Source organism: Epinephelus lanceolatus, chromosome 12 (assembly GCF_041903045.1).
Source record: "Epinephelus lanceolatus isolate andai-2023 chromosome 12, ASM4190304v1, whole genome shotgun sequence".
Classification (NCBI taxonomy): Eukaryota; Metazoa; Chordata; class Actinopteri; order Perciformes; family Serranidae; genus Epinephelus; species Epinephelus lanceolatus.
The window spans coordinates 32,675,841-32,689,464 of record NC_135745.1 but is presented as its reverse complement, the minus strand read 5'-3'; the positions used below and the strand labels follow the sequence as shown (position 1 = coordinate 32,689,464).

Sequence of the window (13,624 nt, the reverse complement as noted above, 5' to 3'; positions counted from 1 at the left end):
GCCACACAGCTGGTTCAGTATCAGCAAAGTTTCCCTTTATATTCATTGTCTTGTGTGGCGATCAGCAGTGATGTGGTGGTTCACTTTTACACTGTGATCTGTAGCCTATAGTTCGGCTTTAGCTTCTAACTATCTTTGTCTTTTTAACCTGTTGTTGCTGCTGAGTCAGTTTGACATCCTGGATATATCCTTCAAACACAGACTGTAGACCCCTCTGTCTGCTTCTCTCTGGAGTCACTCTTTCATTTTTCCAAAAACATGATAATATTTATTCAGGGAGTGCAGTTAGTTACAGTTCCATGCAACAGCTTGTTAGACCATCACAAAGGGGCGGGGCTTAGTGAAAGGTCAATTCCTGGAAAACTTGCTGCCTCTACCAACCTGTTAAGAGGACTGAGGAGACAGCAGTCAAAGACGTTAGTAAACAGACCACGAGAGGTCATAAACGGAAACACAAAATGTTAGACTGAATGATCCAGTAGTTTGTGAGATTAGCTGCAGACCACACTCACACACATGCGCGCACACACGACCAAACCTGTGAACCGATCAGATAAACATAACCTGTGAAGTCTGTCATCTGTCTTTACTGTTATTGTAGGTTTGTCAAATGTCAGTGAAATCCGATATTGGCCTCACAGAAATGATGTGAGGTCAAAAGAAAGCCAGTTTGCAGAACAAATTAGGGCTTGGCAAGATTCTTTATCAATATTATCATATATAGATTATCATCAATATTATCACCATCATCAGTGCAGTGTTAGATTAACATTGCAGAGCAACCATTTCATCTGATTTCCTTCAGAATCATTTCTAAGACCCTCAACAATGCAGTTGAAAATATTCCAGTTTAACATCTTCATTTTGAAGCGTGCCAGTGAACAGAAACTAAACCTGAAACAAAAATACCGTGACATACTTTCTATCAGTACTGTATGAAGGTTTTCCAGTTACCATGACATGATTTTTTTTCCCACCCCACATCGCTAAGCTCTTCACAACGTTCTGAATCAACCACTTCAGATCTGCCCACATGTTTTTCAATACACGATCAACCCACAGGCCACTAGCTTCAATCGTGTCTCTGCCGAAAATACAGTTGTCCTGTGTGAGATTCTCTACCCATCGGTTTGGAAAAAACAAATGTCCGAGCGTTTTGAATAGCCTTTCACATCTCAGTAAAAACCAACAGTGTGCATGCGTGGCTGTGCTGCATAGAAATGAGAGAAAGGTGAGACAATGTCGACTTTGGCCCTGTGGAAAAACAAAGTTGTGTCCATGCTTTTTATTGCACACACACACACACACACACACACACACACACACACACACACTCACTCACACACACACAATACAAACATGCACATTGTGCCGGGCCCTGTAGGGAGCCGGCTGTCATTTCCGATTTCCCATTCTGTGTCATATAGAATGCTTTATCTGTAGAGGCCGTTTGATCTGCTTAGACTGGGGGCTTGGACTTGCAACTCTGCAAGCCTCAGTCTGTTGCAAGTGTCTCTTGGTTTCTGTCTCTCTTTATATCTGTCCTTCTCTTCTCCATCCCTTTCCCTTCCTCTGACACTGTTGAGCCATGAGGCCATAGGCTTCATCAGGGCTTTGTTTTCCCACAGCATCTCTCCTGAAGCCTTTCTTTCATACTTAATCTATTCATTCCCCCCCTCAAAGTGCTTGATTTCACTTCCCTACTTTCTTCCCACCCACACAGGCCCTGGCTTTGATATTTTTAGAATATGACCCGCCTTTCTCCCCTGCACTGAATTATTTTGATAACAACTTTATGGTTGCCATCAGGAGAGCGGTGGGAACCGAGGAGGTGGGCGTTGTCTAATCCCTCCGCCCATCAAGGTTGGCTTGTGTGGGTTTGCTTAGTCTACATTAATCCCCAGCGAGTGAGGAGTTTCATCTGTTTACTCACAACCTTGACAAAAGTGTTAGCTGACAAATATTGATTTGAGCAATCCAATATCAGGAAATAAATCAGGAGAAATGCCCGGATGTGACTTGAGAGCCATAAAAGTGCTTTCCAGGGAAACAAAAAAACATCCTCCCACAATAAGAGGTCATTCCTCCAAAGATTTAGGCACAATAAACGCAGCCAGATGTTCATTTGATTTTTTTTATTTCAACTGGGGATCAACTAAGAATAGAACGGGCTACATACAGTAGCAGCTCACAGGATGTTCATATGCGGTGACAGGTTTGTGTGAGGGGGCGTCTTCAAATGACTCATTTGTCATTTTACTTCAAGGCTTCTTTTGGGCACCATCCAAGCATGAGGGACCGAACCACGGTCACTGGCTTGCAAACTTGTTTATGTGCAGGTTTGTATAGACAAATTGTCCTTTCCTTAGCGTGTTTATTTTACCATTTACAATATAATGTATAAAGAACTTGCTCCTCTGCATTCTCGCTGCCCTATTTTTCTCTCCCACATGCACACAAGTACCCATTTCTCCTAAACACAAAGTTATTCATTCTCTGACATGCTGTAATCCCCTGAATCATTAGCTCCTTTAGCAACGCGCCTCTGCTGGCACCCACATCCCAGACCTGGACAGATCTATTAATGTGCTATAGCCGGCTGTGTGGTTAATAATCAGGTATGGTCAATGCTGCTGCTTTACTGGGGAAAATGATACAGCAGTCAGGCGGCTTCTCCGCCAGCTGAATGTCCGCTCTGTTCCTCTCCTATCATTAAGACATCCTGTATGCATTTTAAGCATCACACAAACACTGCAAATATAGCTTCTGGAGGATCTCCAAAAACAAAGTTAGCAATTGTCCAAGGACAGCCAGCTTTATTTGGAACTGGAACATTTTTGCAGGCTTGTTTATTGTGGAGATAGTCTGCATCAATGTGCCACTGTAAACATGAAAACAGAAGCAATGAAGACCCAAGATAAAATGTACATTTTACAACAATTTCGGGCATTAAAGGGTAACTACAGTATTTTTCAACCTGGACCCTATTTTCCCATGTTTTGTGTCTAAGTGACTAATAGAGAGCAATTTTTGAAATAGGTCCAGTATTGTGTGTGAGCGCTGCAGCTGCTAAACAGGCTGCATGTAACCACTTGGGGCATTTGTGCTCTGTCAGTTTATGTTCACTAAAAGTGCATCTTTTTGTCCCTGATATGTTCAGATTTTTATTCTAAGTGTCTGAGAACATTATGGAGAGGATCCCTACAGAGATGGACCTTTTCCTGAAAGAGCAAGATCCTTTCTCATTAACCAGAAACAGCCCCGAAATCGCTAACAGCGAACCCACCAGACTCCATTTAACGGAACAGAAATTTTAGTTTGTACAGAGCCAGAATATTTTCACTAGGGATGGGAATTGATAGGATTTTATTAATATCAATGCCATTATCGATTCTGCTTATCGATCCGATTCTTTATCGATTCCCTTATCGATTCCTCCTGTGAATTAATGATAATCACCTCCTGTTGTTTGTAACCCAAGACATCTGCTTTCATAACGTTTTATTATGAACATTAAAGCCATGGTCTAGTTTAGAAAGACGATGAGAAAGATTTGGGGGGGGAAAAAAAAAAGTAGCTCCAGTGAGGCTAACAACAACAGCGTCCTGCTGCAGTGTACCTGGAGCGGGGGTGCATGAGGCTCCACAGTGGGCTAGCAGCTCCAGGGAGGCTAACAACAGTGTGAAGTGAAGCCATGGCTTTGACCGCTTCTGTCTCCTGTTGGACTAAGAGTCTCATCCTACTCTCCAATGTGCTATGTGTGAGCTCAGTCCTGCGTGTTCTTTAATGAAGCAATAGGAGAAGATATTCGGTCTCAGTTAATGTAGTTTATTAAGCAGTAAAGGAATAAAATTACAGAGCTCTGGGTCTCAACTTCACGTCCCTGACGAACAACAAAGGTGTGTCAGTTCACGAAGTCTGACCTCCTGTCCTTTCCCTGACCCAGTATATTTGAGCGTAACAGAGTGTCATTGTGCACGCAAGGCGTTGTCCTCTTCTCATTGGCAGTTCCACTTCCTCCTTCACCACATCACGCCCCTGCCTCGTGTTAATCTGACTCCTTCCCGCTGGCGGTGGGGGCGTAGTTCCTGTTTTGAAAGACAAGAGAACAACGCAACTCCCTACACGTGCTGTACCTTACTATCTGTATATCACTTTCTATTCTTTTTACCATATATGAAACTAATTATCTAAGCATTGCGGTATGTGCTCCTCAGACTTCATGTCTCTTCCTCTCCTGTACTTCTCCACTTCTGCAAAGCAAACACATTCAGATCAGCTGAAATTATCTCAGTATTCTCATTGTTCACACATCTAAAACTTATATAGTGAAACACAACTTATAGTAAAACACATAAAATCATTCTATTCCCAACACTCTCCGCCATTACGTCTTCTTTGTTGTTGAACATGCTGCTGACTGACCAGCATAGATTCGGCGTAATGAAAAGAATCGATAAGGGAATCTTTAAACATAAAGGCTAATGATGTCGATGAATTGAACCAGTTGGAACCGGTTCTTAACAGGAACCGGTTCTCGATTCCCATTCCTAATTTTCACATCTAAAAGGCCTGTTTCCACCAAACACTTTGGGTACGTTACCTTTGGAACCAAAAGTAACCCTTCAGACATGGTACCTAGACCCTAGCGTTTCCACTGCATACAGTACTCTTTTGTGGGCGGGGTTGTTGTCACTTATCAGTCCACAGAACGAGGCTGCACATGCAGTTCACATAATCTGGTCGAAATTAATTTATATTTTAAACATTTGAAGATCCACTTATTACTAAAAGTCTGTCATCCACGAGAGACAATAAAAACTAAGGGAATGGTCAAAGTCTTCATACTGAAATTTAAGGTGTGCTGATGGATTCATGTTGTCAATTCATGCATTGCGTAACATAAGTTAACGTTCCACCTTAAAAGTTGCCGGAGTCAGCCCAGTGAGTTAAATTATTTTTTTCTCCAACTACAGCTACTGCACGAGGCAGCAAAAATTCTTTCATTTTATAGTTACAGTTTAATATTTAAACTCTCCACGATATGAACAGTGGTTACATGAGCCTCAAAACCAGCCACAACTCAGCCCTGAGCAGAGTGACCGTCTGCTATTGACCAATCAACAGACTGCAGTGTTCACAGCTCTACCTTTTAGTACCAGATCTGTGTGCTAGGTACCCCAACAGAGGAGGGACCAAAAATGGGGACAGTACGGAACGGCTCCCTTGGTACCATCCACAACTTTTCACAGTGGCAACAGAAAAAGCGTAACGACCTGAGCTGAACCGTACCATACTGCTCGGTGGAAAGTATGAATGAAGGGTTTAATTCAACTGATCCAGAGTTATTGATTGTTGGAACAGTGGAAAGGTTGGTGGTTTTTATTTTATTGACTGATTCTAGTTAAACAAAAAGGATTTCACTCTTTAACTAAAAGTCTGTCTCAGTAGGGGTCCTTTCCATAATATCGTCAGAGAATTAAAGTCACAATCTGAGCAGATCAGTGCTTTGATGACAGTTGCCTGTTAATGTTACATTGCTGTTTTGTGTCTGCCAGCTGCAGCGCTCTCACTTAATACTGGACTGATCTCAATAATTGTTCTCATTAGTCACTCAGACACAAAAACATGGAAAAATTGGGTCCAGGTTGAAAAAATTCCGAAATGACCCTTTAAACAAATGAGTGACTCACAATAAAGGCAGCCATGAACATTCCTCATCATCAACGCGGCTTGTCTTCGGTAGCTCCCCGACAGAACACACACATATCACACTTCTAACCTACAGCACAGACCCTCCCCCACACTTTCATGGATCAGAGCTCCCACTCTATAATACATCAGAGAGACGGAGGATACAATATCCAAACTCCTCCACCATATCAGAGACAAGAGCGCATCCCACGATTTGTGACTGCGGAGCGATCTGTCTCCTGTCATGTTAACATCAGTGTCTTAATTACACAATAAATAACAATAAAAAAATCCATAAAAGTATGAAATCAAGTGTTCATATGTAAACACATTCCTTTATATGTTTTCCTCCTTTATCTTGGCAGCTCAGCTGAACTACTGGCACGATGACTGATGCTTCCCCATGTTGAACACCTAATTGAATTGGCTGAGGGCATGGTTACATAGCACGGGCTCGGATTAGTCCGCCCTCAGCTCCACGGGCACAGGCCATTAGTTGCCAGGCATGAGAAAACCACTGCTGGCATTTTTTACGGCCTCATTTGCTCTAATGAGTAAATGCCTGCAAAACCAAGCAGAAGGCACAATCCCCGGACCATAATTGGAGGTTGTTTCTGTGTCAAGAAATAAGTATTTGGACATATTCTCCTCTCAAGATGAAGCATGTTGCTTGTGTGCATGTGGCCTCGATGATGCTGTCAAACGAATGTCTCAATTTCAGAGCGTTTCGCTTCAAATCATTTACCCTATCAGACTGCAGTGCATCACCTTGACGCAGTTTTCTTTCACCTACAGTCCGCATACATCACTCTGTGGGAAGACACCTGTGGTGGCTGGAGGGGGAACAATCTGCTGTAACGGTTATCGCCGCTGTTAAGACGGCAAAGACTTGCAGCACATGAATTCCCCTCTCAGTTGGACATGATGTGGCACAGATTGTAAAACTAGATGTGAAGTGGAGCTCTGAGACTCTGAGTCGAGGGTGGCAAGAACTCTGATGTCTTAGTTTATCTCCCATCATGATAATGAGAGCCAGAAGTGCAGTATTGCATTGCTGCATATCAGCTGGATGTAAATTAACTGTTATAGAGGAGACATATGTCATTAGATGTACCGTTGCAAAGGTAATAGGTAGAGAGATAGCAGAGAAAGAAAGAGTGTGCGTGTGAGGAGCTATCTTGAGAAATGCTGATATGATACAACCTCAGTGCTTGAGAGCGGGCATGGCTGTCTGCATTTTGTGGGTGAGACAATAACAGTAAAAAGCCGCAGGACTGAAGTGCTCCCTCCTGCAAAAGGATGTTGAAGGCTCCAAGTAAAAGAAGAAGTAATTGTGTGAGGGATGGAGAGGGGGGAAAAACAAAGGGCAACACTTGTCAGAAAGTAGTGTACCAAACTTCTCAGTGCAGCACTACAGTTATTGGATTTATTTGTTATGAGTAGAATGTGTCAGGGTCTTTAGAGGGCCTTCCAGAGAAGGATTGATGGAATAAATCAACTGTCTTCCCACCTGTACTCCCTCATGACCACAGGTGTGATAAAGGTGACCCTCACATTCACTGATTCCCCTCCTGATTGAACATTAAAAGCTACCTAGATTGCAGTTACTCAAGGGACACTGCCGACCTTGAAACAGCTTTGTAGCAAAACAATGGGTAGTACTATGTGTCAACTAGTTAGCGTGCTGGAGTCTTGTTTGTTATCAGAATTAACTGGACAAATAGCTCCTCAAATTAAGAACGCACCAGCCACCACCATCCACAGAATCAAGCAAGAGCTATCAATCTGTCCATGCCGGGTGAGTTTTCCCATGTTGAGTCAAACTAAGCTACAGGCTCCACTCCTGGTGGTGCCCTTCAATTCCAAGGACCTTGGTTTCCTGGACTAATGGAATAATGTCGGCGGCTCATAAATTGGCATTGTTTATGGTCGCAATTATGATGGTGTCTAATTGTCCTCAACTTCTACCTTCAACTTTGGTGCTTCATCAATGAAATCAATGCTTTCGCCTTCGTCCATCTTGCACCGATCCAAGAATTTCATCTCCAGCAGCACAATACGAATGCCCTCAACTGAATTCCGATGAGAAAACCCACAAAATAGAACCAGAGTCCTATTCCATCATTCCTAGCTGCAGTATTTAGGGTGACCGGGCCTGCTTTGAACACTGTAATTTTCTTTTAAGTAAATGCTTCAGACCCCGTGGGACACTCAGAGATGCAGGGGCTGGAACAGACGGTAGCTTGCGTCGCGGTTTTCAGCTCGGTCCCGAGATTTAACTGCATTTAACTTCTTTTTTTTTGTTGTTATTAGAATTTCTTTTTGGCTATTTCTTTGGCTTCTGCTTTTTATTTGCAGGCTAGAATCGAACCCGCTACTGCTATGGCGAGGACAATGCCTTTGTACATGGGACACCCACCCTAACCACAGAGTTACTAGGCACCCCAAACTGCACGCTTTTTAATTGTAGCCATGTAAAGATGTGCTTTTGGAGCTGGAATTACCACGGCTGCTGGCACCAGACTTGCCCTCCAGTTGATCCTTGTTAAAGGATTTAAAGTGTACTCATTCCAATTACAGTGGATAATTTGCTTGTCCTCTTCCTTCCTTGGATGTGGAGGCCGTTTCTCAGGCTCCCTCTTCGTAATTTAACCCTGAATTCCTGTTACTCATGGACACCATGGTAGGCACAGAAGGTACCAACCAAAGTTGATAGGGCAGACATTTAAATGAGATATTGCAGCCATGAGGGCCAGTGTTTGGCTTGAGGTTATCTAGAATCACGAAAGCAGCTGGGGCACCTTGAGAGGTACCCCGCAAGGGTTTTGGGTATGATAAATGCATGCATCCCTGGAGGTCAGCGCTCGTTGGTATGTATTAGCTCTAGAATTGCCACAGTTATCCAAGTAATGTTGAAGCGGTCAAAGGAACCATAACTGATGTAATAAACTATGCTAAAATTCCCTCCATTGGTCAGATCTCCCTGCTTATCTGTCAGCTCAAATCTGCCAGATGATGCTGGCTCTTGAGCTGTTGCTTGAACCACAGATTGTACTTCCTCATTTTTGTATGCCCGGCACCACTGTATTGTAGCGGATCTCGAGACAGACACGCCCCCTCGCCTCTTTCTCTCTCTCAGACCAAACTCCAATCAAACTGTAAAACAAGGCAGGAAGTGGACGCCATACTGTTTTCTGTACTGTAAAAATAGAGGCTGAAAGACTAAGCAGTGCTGATCAACTATGAACCAAGATTCTGTTACTGCATTGCCTATATCTCGCCTTAGATGTTTTTATAGAAACATTTTATCTTACCGTTAAACTGTAATTCAATATTGTTTGTTACCAGCCGGCTGCCATATTGTTTCCTGTGGAAAAAACTGCCCAACACACATTACATCACCCACCAGCAAGAGCATTTATAGATCGAATTGCAATGTTTATTTACAAAAACTTCAAGGTAGAAAACCTCCATGTCACATTGACAAAATTAAACGGTGCTCAGTTTATTTTTTAGCCGCCACAAAAAAATCAGTTTAAGTGTACGTTATATTTATAATATTTTTACTGCTTTATCTTGCCATCAGACAGCCCTTTCTGACGAGAAACTTTTTAGGGCATGGGAGTTGCTGGTCTACTGCTGCCTAGATCAATTAGTGTGTAAGGTAAAGCGGTGAAAACATTCTAAATATAGCGTACACTTAAACTGATTTTTATGTTTTTTTGGTGGGCAAAATACATGCTCCGGCTTCAGTCCACAGCAATATTACTTAGCTGCTGTACCAGTAGACCCACCACAGGGCTGTAGGCTACATAGGAGTCTTAAAAAGTCGTCTTGTTGTGTTATTGGAAGCCAGAGTAGAAGGAGTCATGGCTCAAAACTTAAATTTAATTACATACCAGCCCCCGCTGCTTGTCAACAAAACCATAGACAACTATGGTTAAGTGCGATGAGATAAAAGGACTGGACGGAGGCGATCATCAAAAATGCTCACGTGTAGTGCACACTTCCTATCAGGTTAGGGAAAATATATTTACTGTTATAGGGATGAAAAACATTATGTGTATTAAGGGTTATGATGTCCACCTCATCAAAAACTGGGGAGGTATTAAGAAGAATATTGAGTTTCTCTGTAACACTAACTTTTTAGCGCATTAGCTAACGCTAGCTTCGATAGCAAAACAAAACAGAGGAAACTGTTCAAGTGTTGTCCTCGTTTGTAAGACCGGCATAGTGATCAACCACTAAGCCGGCCATCCCGTCTTCAGCAATCCAGTCAAATCACGCTGCTCCGAGTGCGCAGTGTTCCGGATAACTGAACGGTACATTCGGACAGTGCTCCAAATTTACGAACAGTCCAGTTTGAATATTTCCGAGCGCACCATATTCACAGAGACTCGTATCATCTTCCTTCTTTGTCGAAAACAGAACTTGCAAGCTAGCACTAGCTAATGTCTGTGGAGAATTGTTTTGCCTCCATCTAAGCCCCGCCCACCAAAAAACGTCATACTGTTTACTAAGAGTAAAGGGCTCTGTAGATTGGTTTATCAAAGACACTCGTAAAGCAACACAGTTCATGAAGTCAGCATAGCAGAATAGTCAGATAGGTCGCACCAGCATGTTGAACTATCTTTAAACAGGTGCGGCTGAACGGACCACCAGTGCATTCTGGTAGTTGTAGGTTTTCTATCTCTTGAGCAAAAGTGAATGCCACAGCTTTTTTTCTGTGTTTTCCTTAGTCATATAGAACCAATTTAAAAAGTATTTGTGACTTTCTACTGCAGAGACAGCCTATTTTTACGAAAAGACCATTATTCCAGCAGTGAAATACTTATTTAAACCCTGCATACTGCAAGCACAATTGATTTTTTTTCTTTGCCTATATTGTAAGCTCCACAATAGCAAAATTGCTGTCTTTTTGTTTCAGTCTCACGAATTATGATGTGAAAACAACATAGATTTTTGGCTTTGTTTAGCCAGAAAATCTGTGTGTGCCCAGAGCAAAATACAGCACCACAGTAATTGCAATCATACTTGACTGATGACATCTTGAGCCTCAACAACACTGCTTCTTTTTTTTTTTTTTAAATCATAGTGTGTTTTTCTTCATAGGAACCTGGGGAAATCTGGGTTGCGTGTCTCCTGTCTGGGGCTCGGTGAGTACATTTAATTAGCATTAGAGACAAATGTCTAATGATTTCATAAGCATCCAAGTGCAAACTCAACTCATCTGTGTGTGTGTGTGTGTGTGTGTGTGTGTGTGTGTAGAGACAGAGATATTAGAGCCTGCAATAGAGTCACGCATAAGGGGCAAGTGTTTTAAATTTCATTATGTTATTTCACCCAATTCGAAACCTCATGCATCTTTCATATGTATGGAGTCGTGAGAGACAACACAAAGCTGTTTGCAGAGTGTTACTATTCTCCCCGTTAATATTTAATCAATAGCACTGGTTTCAGCAAACAAGTTGCTCAATTATCACACATATCCAATGCAGACCGGAGGGTAAACACTCTCATTAATCTTGATAGGCCTGATTAATTTAGTAAATCTCTTCTCTGTGTGTGTGCGCTGGCCATGTCTTTATTTGTGCATGTGTGTATTCACTGTGTTGGAACACGTGTGTGCCAAGTTGCTTGATGGGGGTGGGTCTCTGAAGACAAAATATCTTGACAAAGTAGACGAATGATGCAGTGCTGCCCGAGCTCAGCAGATACTGAACAATGGAAATTCTGTGAATGAGTTAATCATCCAGTAGTGATTTCTTTTTTTTTTTAAGATTGAGTCCTAGCGCATTCAGCAGCAGGGAAGAATGGTCAAGGGGTAATAATCCTTCAACTTAATGGAATTAGTTTCGAGTCTCAGTATTGACAATCCTCACTCATGTGGCAGTGCCCTTCAGCAAAACATTGATTCTTCTTTGTGCTGATTTTAAGTAGAGGAGTTCAGAGAAAAGGGGAATTTCGTTGCAGGGATGAAAACAGGTTATTCTACTGTTTGAGTCTGCACGGGTGTGTTTTATCATGTCAACTGCAAATTTAAGTTTTAAAGGCTCAGTGTGTAGGGTTTAGGGAGATATATTGGCAAAATTTCAATATAATACACAAGTCTGTTTTTAGTGTATAATCACTTGAAAATAAGAGTTGTTGTGTTTTTGTTACCTGAGAATGAGGTGTTAATCTACATACAGAGTGGGTCCACATCCTCAGAGTACACCATGTTGCATCACCATGTTTCTGCAGTAGCTCAGAATGGACAAACTAAACACTGGCTCAACATAGGGCATTTGCGTTTCACATTTTCACATTGGTCACCAAAGTTAGCAGCACCTCTGTGACAAGCAGTGTCAGAAAAACACTCATTTTTTTTAACATTAAGCTGCTTTATTTAGTGTTTTTACTGGTTTAAATCATTAGGTCTGTTTGTTTTGGAGAAGAGAAGACCTTTGCAGATAATTAAGCTCCTGGTAAAAACCTCCTGAACCTCTGGATCAGAAATGAAGTATGCACACATTAAGTTATCAGAGAAAAAAGGTAAGCACTCATTCGCAGGTGCTGGGTTAGCAGCCCGTATGCAACAAGCAAAACAGCATAGGAGAAACATTGATTTGTAAAGTAAAATTGCTTTATTCTGTGTTTTAATCATGGGGTCCGTTTGTTTTTGAGAGGAAAAGAGCTCTGCTGATAATTCCGTTTTCAGTAAACACCTCCTGAGCAATGAACACTAAGTTTTGGCTAGATGCAGTCTGCAATCCTCACTGCAAGATGCCGGTAAATCCCCCTAAATCTTACACACTGCTCCTTCAAAGGACTTGTTTGACACTTATTTGCTTTCTTAAGACTCACACCTGCCCTGTTTGGTTTGGTTCGGTTCAATCGAACTCAAGTTTGATTTTCCCCCTAAGTGCGGTTTGTCTGGGCAGGTGTGAACACAGCAGTCACACTTGGGTGCGCACCAAAACAACCAGACCATGACCTTCTTGAAGAGGTGGTCTTGGTCCAGTTACAAACAAACTCTGGTGCAGTTCGTGTGTGGTGAGAATGTGTTCTGACCTCGACCCGAACCAACTGCAGTTGCATTGCACATTGTTTCAATTAAACAAGCATGAGCATGTTACAGTCCTGCACCATTACAGTCCTGCACCGCAGTCGGTGCATCCAGTGCATCAAAACATTGTTTTCTAGTTGGAGCCGCGCCTCGTTTTCAAACTGTATGGTTTGACTAAAATGAACAATGACAGCAATATAGTCCACAATGAGCAGCGCTAAAATCAACCTGCATAGCTGTCCCTCCATTGTGACATTAGAGAGTGTCGCATTTATCTTGCAAGTGTACTCTTCTTCAACGTTTCGTTTACTTCCTGGATTTTTCCCACAGGGAAATTCTGACCAATCAAGAGCAGTTTTCTCACACAAGGCATTTGATCTGGTCCGCTTGTAAATGCTGCCGTGAGAACACGAACCAACTCTAGGCAATTATGCAACTTTGTGACAAAATTATTCCCTGATTCAGACCAAAGCAAGACAACTCTAGGTCTGAAAGCACCCTTAGATGAGAAAATTGATACCACCTTCCATATGTGCACGAAGGGGCTGCAGCTACCAGTTAGCCTAGCACTGCATAAAGACTGGAAACGGGGGGAAACAACCCAACTTTCTCCCATGGTAACTAAATCCACCCACTGGCTCCTCTAAAGCTCACTTATTAACATTTGTTTTATCTGTATAAAAACTAAAATATAAAAATAACAAGTTGGGGTTTTACAGTGGCTTATGTGCTATTTCTTGGCTCCATTGGTTGCCTGGTAACCTCACAGTGACGATGGACTTCAGGCTAATTTTTATACCTCGTTATTTTTAAGGAGTACACAAACACACCATGGTGAATTAATTCCTGAGGTTTATAAGTTCTGGTTGGCGGATTTTGTTA

General features: G+C 42.2%; 1 protein-coding gene across 8 annotated transcripts in view; it reads left to right on the top strand.

Annotated features, from left to right (window-relative positions):
* The window catches only part of kcnab1b (potassium voltage-gated channel subfamily A regulatory beta subunit 1b), a 67,667-nt gene that overhangs the window by 19,662 nt on the left and 34,381 nt on the right, over positions 1-13,624 (top strand). For all 8 annotated transcript variants that reach the window (XM_033651423.2, XM_078173277.1, XM_078173278.1 and 5 more), the window contains one exon: positions 10,807-10,850. In XM_033651423.2, coding sequence (XP_033507314.1) covers positions 10,807-10,850 — 44 coding nt within the window. The remainder of the gene's footprint in view (positions 1-10,806; positions 10,851-13,624) is intronic.